The sequence below is a fragment of the Lissotriton helveticus genome, chromosome 4_1, assembly GCF_964261635.1.
Source record: "Lissotriton helveticus chromosome 4_1, aLisHel1.1, whole genome shotgun sequence".
In the NCBI taxonomy this organism is placed as follows: Eukaryota; Metazoa; Chordata; class Amphibia; order Caudata; family Salamandridae; genus Lissotriton; species Lissotriton helveticus.
The window spans coordinates 1,884,512,349-1,884,539,908 of NC_136063.1; the positions used below are offsets into that span (position 1 = coordinate 1,884,512,349).

Below are 27,560 nucleotides of genomic sequence, written 5' to 3' on the forward strand. Positions count from 1 at the left end.
CCGGAGGTAGCCAATGTCAGCTCAGATGCCCATGGTGTATCTGCAACAGTCTTATTAATACAAAATGCAACTGACTTGTCAGCATTCATATGCAGCCACCTAATATACATGTAATTTGCAATAGATGAGGGCCAAAGGATTAGGGGTCCGTAAAACAAAATAACATGTCATCTGCCTATAGGGCAATTCTGTCCGACAGCTCCATGCACCATTCAAACCCTCTCACCAAAGGATCAGAGCACACCCATACCTATAATGGTTCTATAGCTAGGGTGAATAATAAAGGAGATAGCGGCACCCCTGTTGGGTGTCCCTGCCTATATGAAATGGAGCAGAGGTCGGTCCAGCAACATGAACCGAGGATGATAGATTGGTGTAAAAGAGCTGGACATAATCTTGGAAGTGCGGACAAAAATTGATCCTACGAATAAGAGCAAACAAGTATTGCCAACTGACTGCATAGAAAGCTTTACCTATGTCAGACAGTAGCACGGTGGCGAGCCTCTCCAAGTGGTCCACCATGGGCAGTGCATTGTAAACTCGCCACATGTTATGGGTCATAGGCCTTTGGGGCATGAAGCCCGCCTGATTTGGATGACTAGGTCCGGCATGTGCTGCATCACTCTGATGGCCAAGGTTTTGGCAATGAGTTTTACCCTAAAATTAAGAAGATAAATTGGCTGATAGGACGAATGGTATCTGATAGACATCCAGGATTAAGGAAAACGCATGTCACCAACTATGCTGGAGTACGGCATCGTATGACGCTGCATGGATAACATCCAGCAAAACACTGCCTAATTGTGGCATAAATAACTTTTAAAGTTCACAGGGGAAGCCATTGGGCCCAGGATCCCATATGGTTTGTAGCTCGGCCAAAGCTGATGCCAGTTCCTCTATGGTGATCTTTTCTTCCAATTGGGTATGGGCTGTGGCCAACAAGGATCGGGTGGGATATCCCTAAGGAATTTTAGCACTAAGTCTACACTAATTTTGTCCTCTGCATACAGCGCACTATAGTATGCTGCAAACCTCTGTGCGACCTCCCGGGGGCCTGACACCAGCTCTCCATGGAAATTCTGCAGCACTGGCACCGGCGGCACTGCCTTGGTTGCTTGGCACAGTGTATGGAGCATTCAACTAAATTTATCGCCCCATTAATATATGCGCCTTTGCGTAGCTTGCCATGCCATCTTTCCCTCATTGAGAAGGTGTTTCTGGTATAGCTGTTGGGTCCGGCTTAACTGAGATATTGCAGCCTCACCTCCTCATCCTTGCCAGGCTTCTTCCAATTTCTCTATTTGAGCTTTGAGGTCTAACCATTCTTGGGCTCTACGCCTGCATTCTCCTTTAAAAAGCTAATGTCAACTCTTCTAAGAGTCGGTTTAAGGGCCTCCAATCATATTTCTTTGGAAGGTGATGTGGCTGTATTAAGTGAGAAATATTATTTGATTGTGCGCTGAAGAAGTGCTCTCTGCGTCGGGTTCTGGAGGTGCCATGGTGACATGCACCAGCAAAACCCAGAGTGACTCGGGCCTGCATGGAGCTCCAGCAACACGGGGGAGTGATCAGACAGCCCCCGGGGGTGAATATGAGCTTTTGATACTCCATGTAGATAGGTATTGGGAATAAACAGGTAATCTAGTCTGAAAAAGGAAGCATGAACTAGCGAATAGTAGGTGTAGCCTTTCTCATCAGGATGATAGGATCTCCAGGTATCAGTCCCACCCATAGTAGTTATGAGAGCGGCAAATCTGTATTCCTGTGGGTCATTTCACCCACCTCCAGCACGTCATCTATCAAGTCCAAAGTTCATTACGTCATTCCAGTCCCAACCCACCAGGGAGAGACCATTAGGTAACTCACCCCATAGTCGGATAAAACACTCAATGAAGGAGGCCCCCAATGGGGGGGGGGAGACTTTGACACTGCCCAGTGTGAATTGCTCCCTGTAGATCGCACTGGTCACCATGACATAACGGCCATAGTCTTCAGTCCACACCCTATGGGGCTGGAATGAGCCCCTACGCTGGACCAAGATGCCAGCACCTTCTGAACCCCATGTGAATCCTGTGTGAAATACTTATGTGTAGCCATATAGAGCTAAGCAGAGAATCTTAGAGCCCATCAGGTGGGCTCCTGCAAAAGCAAGTCCGATGCCAGCTTTAAGGCGGGGCAGGTGCCTTCGTGAACCTTGTGCACTTTTTTATGGATTAATTTGGACTTCAAGAAATGCACCCACTGAGGGAGAAATGTTATGCACTACATCACCCAGAATGCTGTGAGGCCACGCTCACTGAGGCAGGTGCGAGTAATTATAACTGTGTGCAAACCCAAAGCACTCTTTTCCTGTCCTTCGAATGCCACTGAAGAAAGGATTTGGTTCCTGAAACGCGTCTGGCAATAATACTGATGGTGTTGGTTTTATGAAGTGCTCCTGCTGGCAAGCTGTCATTAAAACGAGTATACTTTACCTCTGTGTGGCCTCATTCCAAATTGGGCTCCTGCATTTGGTGGATTCATAACGGCCTTCCAGGTCGTGGAGAAAGGCTCACCGCTGTCAAAGCGGGTCCGTCACTGCACCACTGCGAGCTGCGGACTACGGAACATAGGCAAGCTGGAGCCTCAAGCAGGGGGGAACCAGTTTGAAGCTTGATGCCAGCTTTAAGGCGGGGCAGGTGCCTTCATGAACCTTGTGCACTTTTTTATGGATTAATTTAGACTTCAAGAAACGCACCCACTGAGTGAGAAATGTTATGCACTACATCACCCAGAATGCCGTGAGGCCACGCCCACTGAGGCAGGTGCGAGTAATTACAACTGTGTGCAAACCCAAAGCGCTTTTTTCCTGTCCTTAGAATGCCACTGAAGAAAGGATTTGGTTCCTGAAACGCGTCTGGCAATAATACTGATGGTGTTGGTTTTATGAAGTGCTCCTGCTGGCAAGCTGTCATTAAAACGAGTATACTTTACCTCTGTGTGGCCTCATTCCAAATTGGGCTCCTGCATTTGGTGGATTCATAACGGCCTTCCAGGTCGTGGAGAAAGGCTCACCGCTGTCAAAGCGGGTCCGTCACTGCACCACTGCGAGCTGCGGACTACGGAACATAGGCAAGCTGGAGCCTCAAGCAGGGGGGAACCAGTTTGAAGCTTGATGCCAGCTTTAAGGCGGGGCAGGTGCCTTCATGAACCTTGTGCACTTTTTTATGGATTAATTTAGACTTCAAGAAACGCACCCACTGAGGGAGAAATGTTATGCACTACATCACCCAGAATGCCGTGAGGCCACGCCCACTGAGGCAGGTGCGAGTAATTACAACTGTGTGCAAACCCAAAGCGCTTTTTTCCTGTCCTTAGAATGCCACTGAAGAAAGGATTTGGTTCCTGAAACGCGTCTGGCAATAATACTGATGGTGTTGGTTTTATGAAGTGCTCCTGCTGGCAAGCTGTCATTAAAACGAGTATACTTTACCTCTGTGTGGCCTCATTCCAAATTGGGCTCCTGCATTTGGTGGATTTATAACGGCCTTCCAGGTCGTGGATAAAGGCTCACCGCTGTCACAGCGGGTCCGTCACAGCACCACTGAGAGCTGCGAACTATGGAACAGAGGCAAGCTGGGGCTTCAAGCAGGGGGGAGCGAGTTTGAAGCTCGATGCCAGCTTTAAGGCGGGGCAGGTGCCTTCGTGAACCTTGTGCACTTTTTTATGGATTAATTTGGACTTCAAGAAACGCACCCACTGAGGGAGAAATGTTATGCACTACATCGCCCAGAATGCCGTGAGGCCACGCCCACTGAGGCAGGTGCGAGTAATTATAACTGTGTGCAAACCCAAAGCGCTTTTTTCCTGTCCTTCGAATGCCACTGAAGAAAGGATTTGCTTCCTGAAACGTGTCTGGCAATAATACTGATGGTGTTGGTTTTATGAAGTGCTCCTGCTGGCAAGCTGTCATTAAGACAAGTATACTTTACCTCTGTGTGGCCTCATTCCAAATTGGGCTCCTGCATTTGGTGGATTCATAACGGCCTTCCAGGTCGTGGAGAAAGGCTCACCGCTGTCACAGCGGGTCCGTCACTGCACCACTGCGAGCTGCGGACTACGGAACAGAGGCAAGCTGGAGCCTCAAGCAGGGGGGGAACCAGTTTGAAGCTTGATGCCAGCTTTAAGGCAGGGCAGGTGCCTTCCTGAACCTTGTGCACTTTTTTATGGATTAATTTAGACTTCAAGAAACGCACCCACTGAGGGAGAAATGTTATGCACTACATCACCCAGAATGCCGTGAGGCCACGCCCACTGAGGCAGGTGCGAGTAATTATAACTGTGTGCAAACCCAAAGCTCTTTTTTCCTGTCCTTCGAATGCCACTGAAGAAAGGATTTGGTTCCTGAAACGCGTCTGGCAATAATACTGATGGTGTTGGTTTTAAGAAGTGCTCCTGCTGGCAAGCTGTCATTAAAACGAGTATACTTTACCTCTGTGTGGCCTCATTCCAAATTGGGCTCCTGCATTTGGTGGATTTATAACGGTCTTCCTGGTCGTGAAGAAAGGTTCACCGCTGTCACAGCGGGTCCGTCACAGCACCACTGAGAGCTGCGAACTACGGAACAGAGGCAAGTTGGGGCTTCAAGCAGGGGGGAGCCAGTTTGAAGCTCGATGCCTGCTTTAAGGCGGGGCAGGTGCCTTCGTGAACCTTGTGCACTTTTTTATGGATTAATTTAGACTTCAAGAAACGCACCCACTGAGGGAGATATGTTATGCACTACATCACCCAGAATGCCGTGAGGCCACGCCCACTGAGGCAGGTGCGAGTAATTATAACTGTGTGCAAACCCAAAGCGCCTTTTTCCTGTCCTTGGAATGCCACGGAAGAAAGGATTTGGTTCCTGAAACGCGTCTGGCAATAATACTGATGGTGTTGGTTTTATGAAGTGCTCCTGCTGGCAAGCTGTCATTAAATCAAGTATACTTTTCGTTTTTTTAAATCCCTTTTTTGTATCTGATTTTATTTAATTTGTATTTACCTTGCTCTTAGGTCGTGCTTCGTTCCCTTCTCCTGCACTATAATTGTTTAAACACCGCGCTTTGCGGGTCCTTGTCTCATCTCTCGTTTTTGGCCGCCATCTTGGGGGGAGTTTTTGGACGCCTGGCCATTTGGGGTTAGCAGACCAGCTGTCACAAGGACACGCTGACCTGCATATAAAGCAGCCATTCTACGCGCAGCGTTTACGCGCAGAGTTTTGCGCCGTAGTAATCGCCGGAGTCACGCCAGAGTCTGCGCCCGTCAGCGTCCTGGAGGTGATCTGAGCGGCGGGTGGGTCTGGCTCTACGGGATTTTCAACTCCTGCCGCCATTATGGTATGTTATACGTCGCTGGAGCTTCGTTCTCTGCAAAAGGTATCCTGCGCTTGTTACAAAGTTTTTCCCGGTCGATATAGGGGTAAGAGACGATGTCCTGGTTGTGGTTGGTTACCAGGCAATGCCCCGGGCACTATATCGAATAGGGAGGTGGACAGTGTGAAGCATCTCTGCCTGCTTTTAAACACCAGATCAGTGCGCAGACATGCTCAGGAGATTTTCGATCTCCTGGCCACTGAAAAGCCGTTATGTCTGATGTTGACAGAGACATGGTTAGGAGATTCGTCTAATCCCGACATCGCCACAGCAATTCCCCCAGATTACAATATCTTCAGGCAAGATAGATCAGAGGGGAGGGGCGGGGGTGTGGCACTTGTGGTGAATAAATTCGCCGCATGTTCCATTATTCCCATGGATGCCATCACAGGATCTGAATCCGTTGCTTTTTCTATAGCATTGGCGCCTCATCAATCTCTTAAAGGGCTTTTAGTCTACAGGCCCCCTGGACCGGCCGGATCCTTCTTCGATGAGCTCCAGTTGGCAATTTCGGCGCTGGTTCTGAGAGCTGAGCACTGTGTATTGGCCGGGGATTTTAATTTACATATGGATGAGGGATTGGACCCTGACCCGATCAAATTGATTGACATCACGGCCCCCCTAGGCCTTGACCCCTACCTCTCTGGACCAACAGATGAAAAAGGCCATACTTTGGATCAGGTCTTCTCCACGTCCCCAATAGAGGTGATGGCACTTTTGCCGGTGCTCTGGTCAGATCATAGGCTGGCCACATTTTATGTGCCGGGCACAAAGAAACCATCGAGCACTGCTCTTAGGCAGCAGGGACTAGCACCTAGGGCGTATCACCAGGTGACTCCAGAAATGCTGGCACAGGCATCTCTTGACCATCCCTGCCCTCTTACGGGAGACCTGGATAGGGATTTAGAGTCTCTGCAGGCGTGGCAGACGGACAGGCTGAATGATCTAGCCCCTGTGATGGCCCCCCGAATAACATCTAAACGGGACTCTGCCCCTTGGTTTACTGAAGCACTGTCGGCTTCTCGACGGCAGTGCAAGGTGGCTGAAAGGGCTTGGCGTTCACAGTATGATTCCGCGGCCAGGCTTGTCTACAGGACAGCGGTTAAAGCTTACCATCGGGATATCCTCCTTGAAAAAAAAGGCTACTTCGCTAGGAGGATAGAGGCTGCCTCGAATTTTGGTAAGGGGATTTTTACGATTGTTAGGGAATTTACGGCCCCGCGATTGAATTCGACCCAGGCCGTTCCTTCCGAGCTGTGGGTTTCTGCCCTTGCCAACTTTTTTACTACCAAGATAAAACTGATCCAGGACTCTTTTCCCTTGAGGGTGGTTGAAGTACCTCCCAGCTTCGAGGGCGGGTCTTCTCCACCGGCCCCTTCGGGTTCAGTCTTGGCAGACTTTCCGCCAATTTCAGTTTCTTCGTCACTGGCACTTATGGCCAACCTTAAATCCGGGTCGCCTCTTGACCCATGCCCGGCCAAATTTCTGGCGAAAATGGCGGTAGTTGTAAATCCGTTGGCGAACCCACTTTTGAATCTCTCCTTGAGTCGGGGGGTGGTCCCGCAGGCTTGGAAGCAGGCGATGGTCATTCCCCTTCTCAAGTAGCCTGGCCTAGACCCTGAGGCTTTGGCCAACTACAGGCCCATCTCTCTTCTCCCTGCGCTGGTTAAGATCTTGGAGAAGCATGTGCATATCGTGCTTTCCAATTTTTTGGAATCCCACAATTTGCTACACTCCACTCAATCTGGCTTCCGCCCCATTCTAAGCACTGAGACGGCGCTTTTGGAGGTGTCTGAAGCCATTAAAGAGGCACTGGATTTGGGAGGCAAAGCTATGCTTGTAATGCTTGACCTGTCGGCGGCCTTTGACACCGTCCTCCATGAGGGTCTCCTCGCCAGACTTCATAAGATCGGTCTGAGGGGGACGGTCCTCAGCTGGTTTAGATCATTCTTGGCTGGCCTTCGACAAACGGTCTGGGCCTCACCTAGCTCTGCTGTGATGCCACCTTTGGGAGTCGGAGTCCCGCAGGGCTCTGTGTTGAGCCCGACTCTTTTCAACATCTTTATGACCCCTCTGGCGGCATTGGCGGAGTCTTTTGGGGCCCAGATCGTATCTTATGCCGACGATACCCAGCTCCTCTTTACGTGCGGGAAAGGAGAAGATTTTGATGGAGAGAGTATCCGTGAGTGCCTTGGGGCTGTTTTTAAATGGTTCCAGCTTAACAGCCTCTAGTGCAACTCCGACAAATCTGAGGTACTCTTCTTCGGCTGTCCATCTGACCCAGACTGGCAGGAATGGTGGCCTGTTAATATGTTTCCTCCAGCGTGCTCGTCCCAGCTAGCAAAGAATTTGGGGATCAAGATCGATAATGGTCTGACGTTAAGATCTCAGATCCTTGGTCTCATGGGGACATGCTTTGGCCTCCTCAGGATGCTCCGTAAGTTCCTTCCTTTGCTCTCAGAAGATCATAGGAAGACTACGGTGCAGGCCTTAATTGGTTCAAGACTGGACTATTCCAACGTCCTATATCTTGGCCTGCAACGGCTGCAGGTGGTCCAGAACTCGGCCGCGTGGGCCATTTTTGGCCTTCACAGGCGAGCCAGAGTCTCCGGCCTTTTGCAGTCGCTCCACTGGCTGCCTATCCGGAAGCGGATAGTTTTTAAGGCCTTGACCTTGGCCCACAAGGCTCTCCACGCCTCGGGAGCAAAATATCTCCAAAGGAGGCTTGCCTTTTACCATCCGGCCCGATCTCTGAGATCGGAATCATTGTTCCTTGCTGTGTTCCTTTTTTGCTCGAGTAAAAAAGGCCCGCATTGGAGGTCGCTCTTTTAGGCTGCTGGCACCACAGCTTTGGAATACTTTGCCTTTGGCATTACGCAGCACCTCTAATTTGCTGACTTTTAGGAAGGGCCTTAAAACTTGGCTTTTTGCCCTTTAGTGTGCTCTTCTTCCATTTTGCTGGGTCCGCTTTTATTTTACTGTGTTGTGTTTGTCTGTTACAGGCTGTCAATAAAAAGCGCCGGGACACTCTATGGAGTAGCCGCGCGCTATAAAAGACTAAATTAACATAACATAACATAACATAACTTTACCTCTGTGTGGCCTCATTCCAAATTGATTTACAACAAGGGGTGGTGATGGACAGAGTCTCTGAATTAAGCAGAAAACTCTCACCCAGTCAAGAGATCAGGGCTAGATCCAACACCGTTTTTTAGCTCACTGCATCATCCCAGTTTCAGAACCTGGCTGTATGCAAATTAGTCTGTTCCTGTCCCAGTGCATGATGGGAACAGGGCAAACCAAACTACAAAGCCAATTCTTACACTGGAAAGGAAACAAGCTACCGGGGACCGGTTTCTGGCATTTCAGCCTCTTCCGCCCGGCTTGCTTGAATCCTGATGGTGCAGTGAGCAAGGGACTCATGTCTGAGCATACCCTTCCACGCTTAGGGTGGACAAAATAATTTACAACAAGGGGTGGTGATGGACAGAGTCTCTGAATTAAGCAGAAAACTCTCACCCAGTCAAGAGATCAGGGCTAGATCCAACACCGTTTTTTAGCTCACTGCATCATCCCAGTTTCAGAACCTGGCTGTATGCAAATTAGTCTGTTCCTGTCCCAGTGCATGATGGGAACAGGGCAAACCAAACTACAAAGCCAATTCTTACACTGGAAAGGAAACAAGCTACCGGGGACCGGTTTCTGGCATTTCAGTCCCTTGCTCATTGCACCATCAGGATTCAAGCAAGCCGGGCCGAAGACGCCTGAAATGGCAGAAACCGGTCCCCGGAAGCTTGTTTCCTTCCCAGTGTAAGAATTGGCTTTTGTAGTCTGGTCTGCCCTGTTCCCATGATGCACTGGGCCAGGGACAGACTAATTTGCATACAGCCAGGTTCTGAAACTGGGATGGTGCAATGAGCTAAAAAACGGTGTTGGATCTAGCCCTGATCTCTTGACTGGGTGAGAGTACTCTGCTTAATTCAGAGACTCTGTCCATCACCACCCCTTGTTGTAAATTATTTTGTCCACCCTAAGCGTGGAAGGGTATACTCAGATGTGAGTCCCTTGCTCATTGCACCATCAGGATTCAAGCAAGCCGGGCCGAAGACGCCTGAAATGGCAGAAACCGGTCCCCGGAAGCTTGTTTCCTTCCCAGTGTAAGAATTGGCTTTTGTAGTCTGGTCTGCCCTGTTCCCATGATGCACTGGGCCAGGGACAGACTAATTTGCATACAGCCAGGTTCTGAAACTGGGATGGTGCAATGAGCTAAAAAACGGTGTTGGATCTAGCCCTGATCTCTTGACTGGGTGAGAGTACTCTGCTTAATTCAGAGACTCTGTCCATCACCACCCCTTGTTGTAAATTATTTTGTCCACCCTAAGCGTGGAAGGGTATACTCAGATGTGAGTCCCTTGCTCATTGCACCATCAGGATTCAAGCAAGCCGGGCCGAAGACGCCTGAAATGGCAGAAACCGGTCCCCGGAAGCTTGTTTCCTTCCCAGTGTAAGAATTGGCTTTTGTAGTCTGGTCTGCCCTGTTCCCATGATGCACTGGGCCAGGGACAGACTAATTTGCATACAGCCAGGTTCTGAAACTGGGATGGTGCAATGAGCTAAAAAACGGTGTTGGATCTAGCCCTGATCTCTTGACTGGGTGAGAGTACTCTGCTTAATTCAGAGACTCTGTCCATCACCACCCCTTGTTGTAAATTATTTTGTCCACCCTAAGCGTGGAAGGGTATACTCAGATGTGAGTCCCTTGCTCATTGCACCATCAGGATTCAAGCAAGCCGGGCCGAAGACGCCTGAAATGGCAGAAACCGGTCCCCGGAAGCTTGTTTCCTTCCCAGTGTAAGAATTGGCTTTTGTAGTCTGGTCTGCCCTGTTCCCATGATGCACTGGGCCAGGGACAGACTAATTTGCATACAGCCAGGTTCTGAAACTGGGATGGTGCAATGAGCTAAAAAACGGTGTTGGATCTAGCCCTGATCTCTTGACTGGGTGAGAGTACTCTGCTTAATTCAGAGACTCTGTCCATCACCACCCCTTGTTGTAAATTATTTTGTCCACCCTAAGCGTGGAAGGGTATACTCAGATGTGAGTCCCTTGCTCATTGCACCATCAGGATTCAAGCAAGCCGGGCCGAAGACGCCTGAAATGGCAGAAACCGGTCCCCGGAAGCTTGTTTCCTTCCCAGTGTAAGAATTGGCTTTTGTAGTCTGGTCTGCCCTGTTCCCATGATGCACTGGGCCAGGGACAGACTAATTTGCATACAGCCAGGTTCTGAAACTGGGATGGTGCAATGAGCTAAAAAACGGTGTTGGATCTAGCCCTGATCTCTTGACTGGGTGAGAGTACTCTGCTTAATTCAGAGACTCTGTCCATCACCACCCCTTGTTGTAACTCATTCCAAATTGGGCTCCTGCATTTGGTGGAGATATATATATAGTTATACTGGTAGTCTTAAAAATATTAGAAAATTTCAATATAGATTATAAGTTATTTTTTTTAATTGTTTTATATTATGTGTGTGTATATATAAACATACACACTGATCTATATGTGTGTGTCTGTTTAAATAAGATTGTATTATATTAATTTCATATGTTAAAATATTCTATATTTACTGTATTTACTCTATATATTTATATATATATTTTTTTAAAACAATATTATTTCATATATTGTTTCAATATGTGTGTACATCAATCGTTTTTTCAATATATTTGTACCTACCATTATATGAATGGGAAAACTATATTTTTGTGATCAATATTTTTGACACAATTTATCTGTATCAAGATATGTTGGTCTCAATATTCTGTCAGTGTACGAAACGGAACACTCATCAGGTGTTGTTGCTGTACAGCCTTTGTTTCACCTTGCCCACCAGGCCAAAATGTGATTCTTCTAGTATTCACCAATGTTACTGGTTCTGTAAGCTTAGAAATTTAAATCAATAAAATAATTTGAAATTAAAAAGAAATGCTCAATAATTTACCAAACATTTCTCTGAAAATGTGTGCAAAGAGTGTTTTCAGGAAGGGGAGCGGTGCCACTTTTTTGCGACTCCCCGGGCCTAATTGTGATCGCAATCCGACCCTGATTAGCGTCGGCTCCTGGGTTTCTCACTGTCATAATTTTAGACATGCACGCCATTGCAGGCCACTACGGGAGTGAAGATTCTTTTTCATTCGACTTTATTGCTATTAACTTAAGCTATTCAATACTACCATCTAGCGTCCATCTATATAATTGCGGCAGCTACCCTGTTGTAGAAGCGACGTTTTTGGACTCGATCACACTAGGCCATGATAGCCGTGGATCTGTTAGGAACAAGTGGACCCCCTAATAAGGTACTCAAACTTTACTTTCAAATAATAATTTGTGGGGAGTACAGCATGTTCACCAAAGAGCAGGAAGTTTAGGAAACTTAGACAACAGCTCAGATCCCCACCTCCATCTGCCACCTGAAGCGACTCCGTTGGTGATTGTTTTAAAGGGGGTGGGGCATCATCCGGGATGGCACGAGTTGAGCAAAACGTGAGTCGCTGGAAGAGCCCCTGAACTGGAAGGTTTCACCACCTGCTGGATGGCGTTCGTATGGTGAGACGTGTCCCTGGCCCGGAAGGTTGTGTGGTTGTTCACTTTCGCTCGGCATATTGTACAGAAAGAACACCGAGGATACTAGCGCCCCGAGCCTTTTCATTCCAATGGAATTGTGATGGTTCCTTTAGGCTTTTTTTATGGGCTTAATTATGGTGTTGACATGTGGGGCATTTAGCAGGGCAGTTTGTTGGGGGAAAGGCTACTGGGCATTTGCAACGCAAAGATGGTGGCTACTGCGACCCCGCTGCCCATCCACAACTGGTGTACCGCTCTGAACGCCCTGAGGCGTCGGGACTGACAAACAGAGCCCATAAAGGAGGCTCAAGAACTGAACAGAAAGGTGTACACTAATATTGATGGGGCATATTAATAAGGAATTGAGGGGCATATTACCAAGCAATAGCGATAATTATCGCTAAGATTGGTTAGCGGGAATAATAATAACGCCGCGCTCTGATGATTTTTACCGCTGAGATACCTTGATATTATCAAGGTTTATCTCAAAAGCTGTAAAAATCGGGGGAAATGCATGAATATCGCTGAAAAATCAGCGATATTCATGCATTATCGTGACAATGCTCTTAGCCATGTTATCCACCTTCCATTGGATAACATGGCTAAGAACTGCTCTGGGCAGGCGTTAGCTTTTGCAGATAATCACGCTTAGCTTAGCTTAGGAGTTAGCGATGTTAGCGACTGTTTCCAGTTGCTAACATCTTGGCACGCCCACTTTAGATGTCATTAGCGATATATATCGCTGACATGCAAAGTGGGCCCCCAGAAGCTCGCTATCTCCTATTAGCTGTCGCTAACTGGTGTTAGCGACAGCTAGGTAATAGGGCGATTAAATTATCGCCGCTTTAGCGGGAAAAATTCCCGCTAAAGCGGCGATAAGGCCCTTGGTAATATGCCCCGGAGTTAAAATTATCGCCGCTTTAGCGGCAGAAAACTGCCACTAAAGCGGCGATAATGGGCTTGATAATATGCCCTTGAGAATTCCAATAGAAGCCCATGTTCACAGCAGAACATTGGGGCATATTATCAAGAAACGGCGTTAACATTATCGCCGCTTTAGCAGCAGAAAACTGCCGCTAAAGCGGCGATAATGGGCTTGAGGTCGCTCTTTTAGGCTGCTGGCACCACAGCTTTGGAATACTTTGCCTTTGGCATTACGCAGCACCTCTAATTTGCTGACTTTTAGGAAGGGCCTTAAAACTTGGCTTTTTGCCCTTTAGTGTGCTCTTCTTCCATTTTGCTGGGTCCGCTTTTATTTTACTGTGTTGTGTTTGTCTGTTACAGGCTGTCAATAAAAAGCGCCGGGACACTCTATGGAGTAGCCGCGCGCTATAAAAGACTAAATTAACATAACATAACATAACATAACTTTACCTCTGTGTGGCCTCATTCCAAATTGGGCTCCTGCATTTGGTGGAGATATATATATAGTTATACTGGTAGTCTTAAAAATATTAGAAAATTTAAATATAGATTATAAGTTATTTTTTTTAATTGTTTTATATTATGTGTGTGTATATATAAACATACACACTGATCTATATGTGTGTGTCTGTTTAAATAAGATTGTATTATATTAATTTCATATGTTAAAATATTCTATATTTACTGTATTTACTCTATATATTTATATATATATATTTTTTTTAAAACAATATTATTTCATATATTGTTTCAATATGTGTGTACATCAATCGTTTTTTCAATATATTTGTACCTACCATTATATGAATGGGAAAACTATATTTTTGTGATCAATATTTTTGACACAATTTATCTGTATCAAGATATTTTAGTCTCAATATTCTGTCAGTGTACGAAACGGAACACTCATCAGGTGTTGTTGCTGTACAGCCTTTGTTTCACCTTGCCCACCAGGCCAAAATGTGATTCTTCTAGTATTCACCAATGTTACTGGTTCTGTAAGCTTAGAAATTTAAATCAATAAAATAATTTGAAATTAAAAAGAAATGCTCAATAATTTACCAAACATTTCTCTAAAAATGTGTGCAAAGAGTGTTTTCAGGAAGGGGAGCGGTGCCACTTTTTTGCGACTCCCCGGGCCTAATTGTGATCGCAATCCGACCCTGATTAGCGTCGGCTCCTGGGTTTCTCACTGTCATAATTTTAGACATGCACGCCATTGCAGGCCACTACGGGAGTGAAGATTCTTTTTCATTTGACTTTATTGCTATTAACTTAAGCTATTCAATACTACCATCTAGCGTCCATCTATATAATTGCGGCAGCTACCCTGTTGTAGAAGCGACGTTTTTGGACTCGATCACACTAGGCCATGATAGCCGTGGATCTGTTAGGAACAAGTGGACCCCCTAATAAGGTACTCAAACTTTACTTTCAAATAATAATTTGTGGGGAGTACAGCATGTTCACCAAAGAGCAGGAAGTTTAGGAAACTTAGACAACAGCTCAGATCCCCACCTCCATCTGCCACCTGAAGCGACTCCGTTGGTGATTGTTTTAAAGGGGGTGGGGCATCATCCGGGATGGCACGAGTTGAGCAAAACGTGAGTCGCTGGAAGAGCCCCTGAACTGGAAGGTTTCACCACCTGCTGGATGGCGTTCGTATGGTGAGACGTGTCCCTGGCCCGGAAGGTTGTGTGGTGGTTCACTTTCGCTCGGCATATTGTACAGAAAGAACACCGAGGATACTAGCGCCCCGAGCCTTTTCATTCCAATGGAATTGTGATGGTTCCTTTAGGCTTTTTTTATGGGCTTAATTATGGTGTTGACATGTGGGGCATTTAGCAGGGCAGTTTGTTGAGGGAAAGGCTACTGGGCATTTGCAACGCAAAGATGGTGGCTACTGCGACCCCGCTGCCCATCCACAACTGGTGTACCGCTCTGAACGCCCTGAGGCGTCGGGACTGACAAACAGAGTCCATAAAGGAGGCTCAAAAACTGAACAGAAAGGTGTACACTAATATTGATGGGGCATATTAATAAGGAATTGAGGGGCATATTACCAAGCAATAGCGATAATTATCGCTAAGATTGGTTAGCGGGAATAATAATAACGCCGCGCTCTGATGATTTTTACCGCTGAGATACCTTGATATTATCAAGGTTTATCTCAAAAGCGGTAAAAATCGTGGGAAATGCATGAATATCGCTGAAAAATCAGCGATATTCATGCATTATCGTGACAATGCTCTTAGCCATGTTATCCACCTTCCATTGGATAACATGGCTAAGAACTGCTCTGGGCAGGCGTTAGCTTTTGCAGATAATCACGCTTAGCTTAGCTTAGGAGTTAGCGATGTTAGCGACTGTTTCCAGTTGCTAACATCTTGGCACGCCCACTTTAGATGTCATTAGCGATATATATCGCTGACATGCAAAGTGGGCCCCCAGAAGCTCGCTATCTCCTATTAGCTGTCACTAACTGGTGTTAGCGACAGCTAGGTAATAGGGCGATTAAATTATCGCCGCTTTAGCGGGAAAAATTCCCGCTAAAGCGGCGATAAGGCCCTTGGTAATATGCCCCGGAGTTAAAATTATCGCCGCTTTAGCGGCAGAAAACTGCCACTAAAGCGGCGATAATGGGCTTGATAATATGCCCTTGAGAATTCCAATAGATGCCCATGTTCACAGCAGAACATTGGGGCATATTATCAAGAAACGGCGTTAACATTATCGCCGCTTTAGCAGCAGAAAACTGCCGCTAAAGCGGCGATAATGGGCTTGATAATATGCCCTTGTGAATTCTCATAGAAGCCCATGTTCTGGTGTGAACATGGGCTTTTAAGGGAATTCTCTACGGTGTATTATCAAGCCCATTATCACCGTTCTAGTGGCAGTTTTCGGCCGCTAAAACGGCGATAATGTTAACGCCTTGCTTGATAATATGCCCCATGGGCTTCTATTGGAATTCTTAAGGGCGATAAATGTAACGCCGTTCTTTGATAATATGCCCCGATGATAGTAGGGTGGAAAGTATGGAAATTAAAGAAGATGGTGTACTACAGCGCTGGGATGCCTAAGGGTAGCCATGCGCTATATAAGTGCAGTATAAAGCCCCTTTTGTAAACAAAAAAATTCGACTCGCATAATGTTTCTACACAGAAAAAAGCCATTGTGCGATCGCAAACCCTGTTACTTTACAATGGGTTTGTGACTTTGTACAGGGAATAAACAGAAAACAATTCACCTGTATCACTTTTGCTATATACACGGAGTCCTGCATCGACGGCAAATGCTCATTTACAGACCTATACTCGTTTTCATTATGAAGCAGCAGTTTCTTTGTTGACATTATGTTATGTAGATTTGTAAAGCACCATCCGCTACTCAATCAGGGTGTCCTGGCACGGAGAGAGAGGGTGAATCCTGAAAAACAGCAGTAGGGAAAAGCGTGCCCTCAAACCTGTTGTGCCAAATGCTGGGGAAACTTTCCTGGAAATGACAGGTCAAGTGAATGGCACACGCTGGAGAGTGAAAGTAGAGTTCCTTTTTGAGAGAGGTAGGATCTTACTTATATTAATATTTGTAGGCAAAGCATAGAGTTTTAAAACAACCTTTTTTCTGAATAGGAACCAAGTGGACATTTGTGAGATGTTCCATTATGGAGGACCGAGGAGGAAGATTTTCTGTAAGTGTATCAATTTTCAAGCATTTTTCACTGGCTGTTACATACATAACCTCCTGTTTTTTTTCTGTAGGTGTTTCAATTTTCAAGCATGACACTGGCTGTTACATACATAACCTCCTGTTTTTTTCTGTAAGTGTATCAATTTTAAAGCATGACACTAGCTGTTACATACATAACCTTCTGTTTTTTCTCTTCTAAATGCAGCCCACCACATCATCATTAGTCTTTTCAGTTCATAGCGGTGCTGCAAAAACAAGTCTGGCAAACATGGGGGCATATTATCAAGACAGGCGATACAATGTCCTTCACATTTAACATGGGCTTCAATTGGAATTCCATAGAGCATATTATCAAGCACATTATCGCCGTTTTAGCAGCAGTTTTCGGCCGCTAAAACGGCGATAATTGTATCGCCTGTCTTGATAATATGCCCCATGATTCCCAAAGAGTTGGTTTTAGAAAACAAGACACACATTTTAGTACATCCAGTGTCACAAGGTCTGCAGAAGATTTAGCAAGAATAAATCATAAAATAAAATACATGATAGTGCAAACCTTGGTTAAAAAATACAAAGTCAGAATTTATATTTAATTACCTAAAACACCAGCCTTCCAAGCCACATTCAAAAAGTCATAGCATTCGGTTACTGTTTAAATGTGTGCAACCTTTAAAATTGTGCATTTAGCTTCAATCCTCCAATGAAAGTTGGCTTTGAAAGTTCAGTAAATAGTTTGACTTTGGACAGTAGTGGCACACATTTGGGGGCATATTATCAAGAACGGCGTTACAAATATCGCCAGTTTAGCGGCAGAAAACTGCCGTTAAACGGCGATAATGGGCTTGATAATATGTCCTGGAGAATTCCAATACCAGCCTATGTTCACACCAGAACATGGGCTTCTATGGGAATTTACAAGGGCATATTATCAAGCCCATTGTCGCAGCTTTAGTGGCAACCGGCGATAATTTTTAACTCCGTTCTTGATATATGCCCCTTAGTTTTATACTAAGATATATAATATTCACATAAATGGATAGAGAAAACCATACCTGTGTGCAACAGGGAAGACCAAGTAAAAATAAAACAACGCAGATGCCGGCAGTGATGGGTATTCTCATTTTTTTCATCACGTGTGGATAGGCGTCTTGTATGGCTGTTGTTATTGTTTCTGTAGGTTGAACATTCATAAATTAAACCAAGGAAAGCATGAAATGGTGCCATATACATGCAGTGCAGTGATAGATGCCAACATGCCCAAGTTCTCGCCTTTTTTAGGTGTTGTTATCGATAGCTTTTGCAATACTGCGGAAGCTGGTCATCAACACATCAAAAATATGAAAAGCAAAGTATATATAGTGAGAGTGTGGTTTGGTTCAACCCTCTTCAGCCATTGTCTTTAATGTGTTTTGCGAGGTTTGACTTTGCTTGGTTAGACTGTGTTTCAAGGCCGACATTTTGAGGATGGCTACATTGTCCTTTTTGTGATTGCTTTAGATTTGATGGCATCAAGTTGTCTGTCTGTTAAATTGCAGATACAACATGGCAGGCATGTAACTTGAATTGATACCCAGTCAGTGTTTTTGCTGTAATTAATTTCCTGGTGCAACAGCATTCTCCTTGCTGATAAATTAGTTTGCTGCTTGCTTTTAGATGCCTAAGCCTGTCCTAAAATGAAAGAAATACTGCTATTCACTAATCGGCCTCGCGCTTTCCTTTATTTCATTTTGATGTCCTCGTGGATTCACAATACTTGATCAAAATGAAACGATGTGCTGCACACATAAAGAGTAATGGAAATACCGGCCCTTTGTCAAAAGTATCTGCAAAGGAATACTTTGCTGTACAGTTCACAAAGCAAAGTCATCTTTTGCCTCAATTTTGTAACGCACTTCTTCTGAGACCACAATGTAACTCTACTTCTGCAATCTGTCCAGTAGAGGGCCCTTTATTAAATGTTGATGAAGATGATTATTAGCATTATTATTACTGAATAGCACCTACGTGCAATTCTATAAATAAACATTATTTTTCTTCACCTACATGATTACGCATTTTAGATTTCCTACTTTTCATTTATGCAACAACCATAAACATTTGACAAAATCAGATATAATAAGCCACTTACCTATGAGGAAAAAGTGGGGTTTATTAATAATAGCACGTGCCTGGCTTTTCATTAGCAATGCTTAAAAGAAAGATGTCAAACCTACCATGTGTAGCATTCAATACCATATGCCTATTAATTTATTTAGGTGATTTCTAAAGCACTGTATGCCAAGGCCCATTTCAAAGTGATGATAAGGGAGGAGACTTGAGAGGATGGAGCAATGCAAGGAACCACAGCCACAGGAAGAAAGCAGTGTAAAAAGGGCCAGATTACATATTCAGTCTAGACGGGACATTTCAGAACCAGAAAGGGAGGAGAAAAGTATTTCCAATCGAAGGAGGAGTCCAGAACCCAAGAAAGAACAGGGAGGGGACAGCCAGTCGAGAGAGATCTAGAGCAGTGAAGGAGGAGCCAAACAGATCTTAAAGGAGTTTCTCAGGTAAGGCTTGGTGGTAAAGAATAGTTATCACTTCCTTCCTGAAATGAAGTGGTTGTGATGATGCCACAGGGCAGAATGTGCCATGATAAAGATCTAGAAAAATTCAGCCTTCCTGATGGATACTTCTAGCCGCAGAATCCTCACCTTTAGAGCATCCCCAGGAATCAAACTGGATCTGTAAAATTTAAAACAGCATTGCTCCTATATTCCCATCGGTGGGCTCACGCTCCTCAAAATTCTTCTTTTTTCCAGTGTACGGGGGAAGAACTTTACCTCCTAAAACTGCAGGGTATCAACACATGTCGAGAGAGACCCCCAGAAGGTTTGCCTCTGGTGTTTGGGTTCAGTGAACGGCACTGAGTCCTGCGAGGAGTGTGGTCTTATAAACCCAAAGGCAATCTGGGAATGTGAATTGACATTGTGTTACCAAACACCCACAAATGTCCTGGAATGCCTGGAGTGGGCATTCCAGGACATTTTTGGGTGTTTGGGTCAAAGGGTGCTGGGGTCAAAGTTGAGGGTGCAGACGAGAGATCTGCACACTGGTGCCTCTGATTATTGTTGGACTTCTCATTTGAGGGCACAAACACAGTCATGAAAAAACTCATGCTGACGCATCTGCGATTATAAGCGGCTCCATCATCACTTGCGCGGTGACAGGAAGTCAATGTAGAGCTGCACTTTGCCACATACCAGTATGCGAGAGCAATGATTTTTTTTAAATCTTCTGGATTCCGTCTAGCACCCGGGGATATTCTAAGGGTCAGGTGGAAGCGTGCAATCATTGTCAATGCATTCTCTTGGGAAGAATTTTTTTTTTTTTTTTAATCAAAGACTAAAGCCAGGGTTTTTGCTATGCACCGAGATTATCCCCTAATTATTCTCTCCATTTGAATCCAAACTGACTCAGGTTACAGAGCATTAGAACTTCAGTTTTAGATTTTATAAGCAGAAATTATTTAATGTTATCAATTCTTTAATAGAAATGGGTCATGAGGTGTTGTCAGTGCTGAGATTGTTTTTTTGGAGACTGACCAGGACTTGAGTGGCATCTGTAAGCATACCTCTGAATTGAATCCCAAGTTTCTTCATATCTGAAAAGGGATGGAGATATGCATTGAATAGCCAAGTCTGAAGTGGACTTCATCAAATAAATCTGTTTAGTAGGATTGCAAGGAAATAATGTAATCCAGGAAGGTGATGTGACCTTCATTCCCTTGAAAGTTTAGATTGCCTGGAAACGAATATAGTGGTCTACTGTGTTAAAACAACAGGCAGGTCCAATATTATAAGAGTTTCTGTTTTGTCTCTTGTCTAATAATCTGAGAATTTCTTCTATCATACCTACCCAGCAAAATCTATAATGCTTTACCTCCCATACTAACCTACCACATTTACCTATGACATCTACTATCAGATCTACTATACCAATAAAGCTTACCCACTATACCTACTTATCCACTGTACCTGCTTTCCATAACTAACCTTCCATACCGCCTACTATAAAATTCCATATCTACTGTAACTGTATCTTACCTACTTACCATACCTAGTTTAACAGACAAAGGGGCATATTGTCAAGAAACGGCGTTAAAATTATCGCCACTTTAGCGGCAGGAAATTGCCGCTAAAGCGGCGATAATGGGCTTGATAATATGCCCTTGTGAATTCCCATAGAAGCCCATATTCTGGTGATCAAACGGACTGTCCTCAAGAATTGGAGAATCTTGAATTTAAATGATTTGAGTGAGGAAAAGCAACTATTCTAATTCAAACACAGTCAGAATCTGAAAGATCTATTGGTCCATACCAGACCTAGGATCATGCAACACAGGGTAGTAAACACACTGACTGGTCTACCTCCGGTGAGTGGACACACACAGTGTGGTTCATGTAGTGTGTGCCACCTGACAAGCAATACGAAGTGCATTGACGTTGGTTTGGCGTACCCCTGGGAACAAAGATCCCATACTAACTGTAATTCTGAAGGGGTAATTTACCTGATTGCGTGTCCATGCCACAAGCAGTATGTCGGGATGACAAGCCGTAAAGTGAAGACCCGAATTATGGAGCATCGAAGTACTATTAGATGTGCGAGGTCTAATACAAAACTGACTGCACACTACTTGGAATTTAAGCATACCACAGAAGAGCTCAGGTGGTCCGTCATTGAAAAACTGCTGTTGAATTCTTATATGGGGGACAAAAATAGAGCCCTTTTATTGAGAGAACAAAAATGGGTTTATCGTTTGAAAAGCCACATTGTAGGGCTTAAAGATGATATCCCGTGGATGCCCCCTCGAGATAAACCTTCCAACCCTTTTCTGTTACTGAGGAGTGGTACATCTTTATACAGGGGGATTGGCATGGAGACAATACATGTTTGTGTTCTGACTAATCTTACTGCCAATACATGGAGTTCCGCCCAGTTATGTGTCCACTTGTGATAACATTTTCTTTTGGTGAGGGACAGGGACTTTTGGTATAGTCTTGCATCGCTAGCCACATCTGGAATGTTAACCCGGTTTATCCTCTCGGGGTTGAGACTGAGATAAGGGGGCCTGGAGGAGGAGGGATTGCCCTCGGAAATTGGCCCATACATGACTTGTGCTGTAGTGGCAGTGTCAGTTCAAACTCAGGGAGACTGTACTCCCGTATTGATAGCTGTGGGAGATATGTTTGACTGACGTGTTGAGCTCAATCTGTTCTGTGACAGAGCGTGAGAGCAGCGCCTCCAGGGACAGGAGGGTGGGTCCCCGTTTGCTTTTATTTGAAGTAATTTTGTGGGAGTGGCGTGCAGTGTAACCACCCGCTAATCTTTTAATTTATAAAGATTATATGTGGAATGGGATCAGATTCCTTAGTAGAAACGCTTCCCTCTTTCCTTTTCTTTGTTTATGGTGAGAAGGGAATCGGACTACAAGCGTTGCGACTCCTACGCATACGCGCCCCACGTGACCTCAGTGGGTGTATGCGGAAGGAGAATACATATTGCCCGGGTCGGCGTCTTCTCACTGCACTACGAAGCGGTGAGGAAGCAGGCCTGATGTGAGTGAACTCCCTTCGGAACAGTAAGGGGGTTATAGCTGGGAGGTTTTCTTGTTCTCTGATTACAGTGTTGGACCCAAAACATGGTACGCTACAGGTATTTGACTACTGATGCGCACTATGTTTCTCTGATATAGGTTGTGTTCTTAGGGGTTCTCCCTGCTCGCCGCCATTTCGAGTTCACCAATTTGATAAACTCGGTGAGTGCAGGCTGGGGGTTAGGGATTGAGCCATTCCCCCGTTTAAAATGTTTATGAGGATGCTTTTTTCGACAATGAGTAGTTGTAGAGTTATTTTTAATGCATGACAGCAACTATTACGAATACCTGGGACTCACAGGGTCATATCGCAGATGGGTATACTAGGAGGGGTGTGATAATTATATAGATGACCCGGTCCTTGGAAAGAGTTGGAGGTCAGTCAGACATATAGAGCCATCAGTTTGATGCCCTTTAAATTACAGGGGGTGGGGGTATTTTGTTGACACGTAATTTCAGGGTACTCCTCAAGACCTGGCTCTTCGAACAGTAGCAGTGTTCCCCCCACCCCACCCCAGCGCCTTGAGATCCTCATGGGTATGTAGTGCGCTTTACAAATGCTATGATTGATTGATTGATTGATTGGATATTATTATGATAATTACCAGTATTTATCCTACTCCCCGTGACACACATATGTATGTTGTATCTTTACAGTACTTGTATCCTGTGTCAGGGGAATTGCCTCCACTCGCTTGGATCTTTTTAGTCCTTGAACCTCGGCAACTGACCAGATTAAGGTAATGTAGGGAGACTGACTGGGACTGGTAGAAGTCCTGAGGAAGACCGACGTGACCCTCTTTTGGGGGTACATGAAGACGGTCGAAACATGTTGACACTGGCAGTTTATGCTGGGGTGATTTGAGGACCTAGCCTTCTCTATAACATGCCCATCCTTCATGATTTTAATCCTGGCCTTGGGACCCTAGAATAAAGATATCTGATAGGGCACCCATGAGCCAGTTTTAATCACTTTCTTCGCTGCATTTTTTCTATCACTGTCTCCAGTCGCTGGTTGTAGCACACACAGTTACCAATTTGATTTATTTCTATGTTGTTTGTCTTCCCCCTCCCTATGCTCCATCCTGTGCATGGCTACGCCAGGGTGTTTTGTAAGCAGACCCGATGATGAAGCATGTCACACACATTTGTGTGTGAGTGAGGTCAGTTTCCAAAAACACAATTTGTGCCACTGCATGTTAATCACCTTTTTTCTCTCTACCCCTCTTGGTGTTAGCATGTTATATGAGGAGATTTGGGGTAGATGAGTATTTGACCCACTCCCCTTCTCTTGTTTTGAGTGGAATTAGAACCTACCAACCCAACAGAAAGAATACTACCCATTCTTAAATGTTAATTTTGTATCGTGTGGTTCTATCGAATAATTTATTATATAAAGATTATACTAATTTTATAAAAACTTTTGTGGAGACTATTTGTGGTGACATTGGGTTACTGTGGTTGCACATACTGTACACTTGTGCCTTGGAGATATGCCTGGCTGCTCGTGCCAAGCTACTAAGGTGGTGAGCAGGGTTATCTCAGACGGTGTCCTTTCATAGCTTAACGTTAAAGCGAGGGGTCGGGGACTCCCACCTCCAGCATTTAGGGGTGGCGGTAAGTGATAACGACTTCCAACAAGCACGTGCTTTGCACTGGTTGGTCTTAGAGGGTGCAGATCTGGCATAGATTCCTTCAATATACTTGAAAATGTTATATATATATTTTTATTAAAGTGTATGTTGTCACATAGATGCTGACTTTAACGGATTTTGTCATAGTGGACAGTGTGCACTTCTGTTATTATGTGCAGGACTTTATGATTTTCCCATTTCTGTGTACATGTTTACAGATTTGGTCGTTCCCTGGCAGCAGGCTTGACAAATCTACGCTTGTGCCTAAAAACCTGAGTCTGCAGTTGCAGATCAGTGGCCCTTGTATGGATCATCCGATCACGAGGGTCTCTACAATTGTTTTTGTATTTCACTGTTCTTGCTGATTAAATAGTTGCATATTGAATTTTGTTCGAACATTTTCTTTGGCTAGTAGCCAGCTGACTTGAAGATGTGTTGTCCTCTAGTATGAGTTGATATTTGTTTCTTTGCTTGCCTCAGTACTCTGATATAGGAAGCACTCTCCTTTCTGCACTGTAATTGCAAGTTTTTTCTTTTTCCCTTTTTTTGAGCCACTTATTGCCTGGGGTACTGTGTTCTTATATGAATAACTATTTTTCACGTGGGCTATTTAATGGTAGAAAATACTTGTTTTGCCCTAGATTTTCAATATGCTCCGTGCTTCTGCAATGTTTTGCTTCTGGAGGGCGTTGTCTTTGCTGTGCTGAACATGTTTTAGCTTTTATCTAGTTTTCATAACCTCATCTATTAACTCATTATTTTCTAGGCGAGCTTGTCAGTCTGATCATTCCAGGTTGTTTTGCAACTTGACAATCATATCTTCATTGTGTGAGATTTATCTTGTAAGTCTTTTGTTTAATCATGCTCAGATTGCAGATTTTTTCTTTCCATTATGACAATATGATCCTTGACTTGCTGATATTGTACCTCTGTTTAATTTCTTACTGTAGGGACTATTTCATTTTACTTGATAATTGTGGTATTATGCAGAATTTATGACGTCCTTATCTTGACACCAAGTTCTTCTTTGGTATCACTGCTGGGAGAATTGCATCTCACCTCATGTGGAGTGCTTACTGGCCCTGCCCACTGTGACTGTGGACTGGAATTGTGACCATCTAATAGATTACACCACGTTTTTCCTGCAACTGGCTTCTGTATAGATCCATTTCATGCAAGGTTGTCTGTATTGTGTTTAATTTTGTGACAAACTTCATTAAAGTATGGATCAGGAAATAGAAGAATTCCTGAACAGCTAGAACAAAGGACTGCCATTGCGCCGTCTCCACCTTCATTATGATTCCCACAGTTCTGGTGCAAACGCATTTGAGGTAGAGGGTTGACTGAAAAACATATCGAAAGCTGTGGATGGTTGCAGCAAGTAAAAGTTGAAGGAATTCTATTTTAAACCTAATTATGTGTGTGATCTGAGTTTACTTAGCAGCACGCCAGCCTATCTGGCCGATAAACTCACAATCTCTGCTGGCTTTTGACACACCAACACCCAGGACACAAAAATATTGGAGGTGAAGACGTGCAGAAAAGCAAAGGCAAGCTGACAGGTCATTTCCATCTATGCATTTTGTAGCCACTGTTCTATCCTCACTCCAGTTTAGGAATAAGCAGAAGACACATCTCTTTAAAAGATGCCACACACTGACAGTCTTCTTTTTTTCTTAGGAATCAGTCACTGTCCCAATCTCATGTTAACTGTATGTTTGTCTTGTACAGTGCTTCTCAGCTGTTTGGCTAAGTGTGTAGTATATAAATACCTCATCTATACATTCATAAAAGCTTTAAACAAACACAATCCATGTCATTGATTTTTTTCATTTCTCTACACAGCCACAGAGAAAAGTATAATTCCTCCTGTGGTTCAACTAAATTATGGCGTTACGTTGGCATGGTGATTTATATGTGGTGTGCATTAAATGTGAGTGGTGTAATATGAAATATTTCATAACTATGATGGAAATGGAGTAAGGATGAGAGTATGAAGTCTTGTAGAATCCCTCCAGGAATGTTAATGAGTTTTTCATTATAATTGTTTCTAGGAATGGATACCAAGACAGTGTGGTAGCACTGGGAGGTTCGTGTAAAAGTGGGTTATGGTTGCCCAGTTGACAAAATTAGTTTGTTGATATGGAAGGAAAGAGGTGGAAAAGGAAGTGGCTGCACTGGTTTGGTTTCTCTTGGGATTCAATTCACACTTGAGCCTCAGCTTGCACGTGAGTAGTAGCCCTTCTTGATATCTCTTAATGCTGAATGTGATAAGAAAAAACGCTTAAGTATAATATTCAGAATTATGGTCCTGATTATGAGCTGGGGGTTGAATTTTTTTTCTTCAAGCAGAAGTTGTGTAATAGCTATCACACCCTCTGTTATCCTTTTGACAGGTTTCTGCACGCTAAACATGCTGAAAATTCTCAGAGGAAAATGGCTGGAAAAAAGGCAAAACCAGTTGAATTCAGTGTGTTAAACAGTGACTCTCCATATCTGCCAAGCCTCATTTCCAAGTGGAAAACTTCGAGTATGAAGAATTTTCCAAATCTTATAATTAACTTACACTTTGATAACAATTACCTTCCGTGTGTGGTAAATACCTCACCCAGGTCTGGCCCATGCTGAATCTAGGCCTGGGCCCAGAATCTTGATGTATAGGTAGCTACAGTAGAAAATCAATATTACACAGAAAGAGTGCCTAGGTGAAAGCAAGGAGTCAAGTGCCAACACTGGTGATGGGTGAAAAGAAGATAAAACAACTCCACGTGGTAACTATCAGTCAGTGGAATAAATAACGCAGAAAGAACTGTGCTTACAGTATCAAGCACCATACCATCAATGAGCATTTTCTTGCCATAACTGAGAGCAAGCAGCAATGCTTTACTTAAATGCAAATGTGAAAAACACATACTTAATCCTCTGCAAATGCGTTATAGATATAGCATAGTTAAGCATAACTATATGACCTCTCCTGCATTTTGCTTTATTGACAATTGAGTTTCACATTAAGAGTAAAATGCTTCCGAAGGTCTGCATTGTTTGTAATACTGTGCCTTTAATACGTTTTAAAAAATAAATACTAGACTGAAACATACCAAATATGTTCCTTCTTTTAACTTTCCAAAAATGGCTATATGAAGCATTTTCATGAGGTGCTGCAGCAGTCGCCAATTACCTGGGATTTTCCTAATTGTACTGTTGTCTACTACTAGTTTCCAAGGTAAATCAATGATGCACTCTTTAATTGGTATGCCACTTTAACCCCTTTGGGCACTTCACTTTATCTAGGTAGTGAGCGCAGGCTGTCAGCTTTACCGTAGGAGGTGGTAGAGTTTGCAAACTCAGATAGAGCATAAGAGTAAATAACACTTAATTAATACAGGGGCGCATTTACAGGAATTGTGGTGCAGGACAGTGCAACAAGTTAACCTGCTGCGCTGCCCTGCACCACAGGAAAAAGGGCAGGGTACGCTGTATTGTCCAATTTGGCACATCCCTGTCCTTCCCCCCGTGCTGGGGCCGTTTTGGCGGCCTAGCGCCAACGCAGGCAGGGGTGCCTGTGTTGTAGGCAGGATTGTTTTTGTGCAGGAAAGGGCACCTTTCCTTCCAGCACAAAAACAATCCATAGATAGAGGAAAAAACGCTGAGAAATAAACATAATTC

The 27,560-nt window shown here is 44.4% G+C and overlaps 1 protein-coding gene across 1 annotated transcript in view; it reads right to left on the reverse strand.

The window, feature by feature from the left end:
* The window catches only part of LOC144829412 (sodium- and chloride-dependent neutral and basic amino acid transporter B(0+)-like), a 361,697-nt gene that overhangs the window by 93,386 nt on the left and 240,751 nt on the right, over positions 1 to 27,560 (reverse strand). Inside the window, exon 10 of the mRNA XM_078688535.1 lies at positions 17,678 to 17,796. Within this exon, the coding sequence (XP_078544661.1) occupies positions 17,678 to 17,796 (119 nt within the window). The remainder of the gene's footprint in view (positions 1 to 17,677; positions 17,797 to 27,560) is intronic.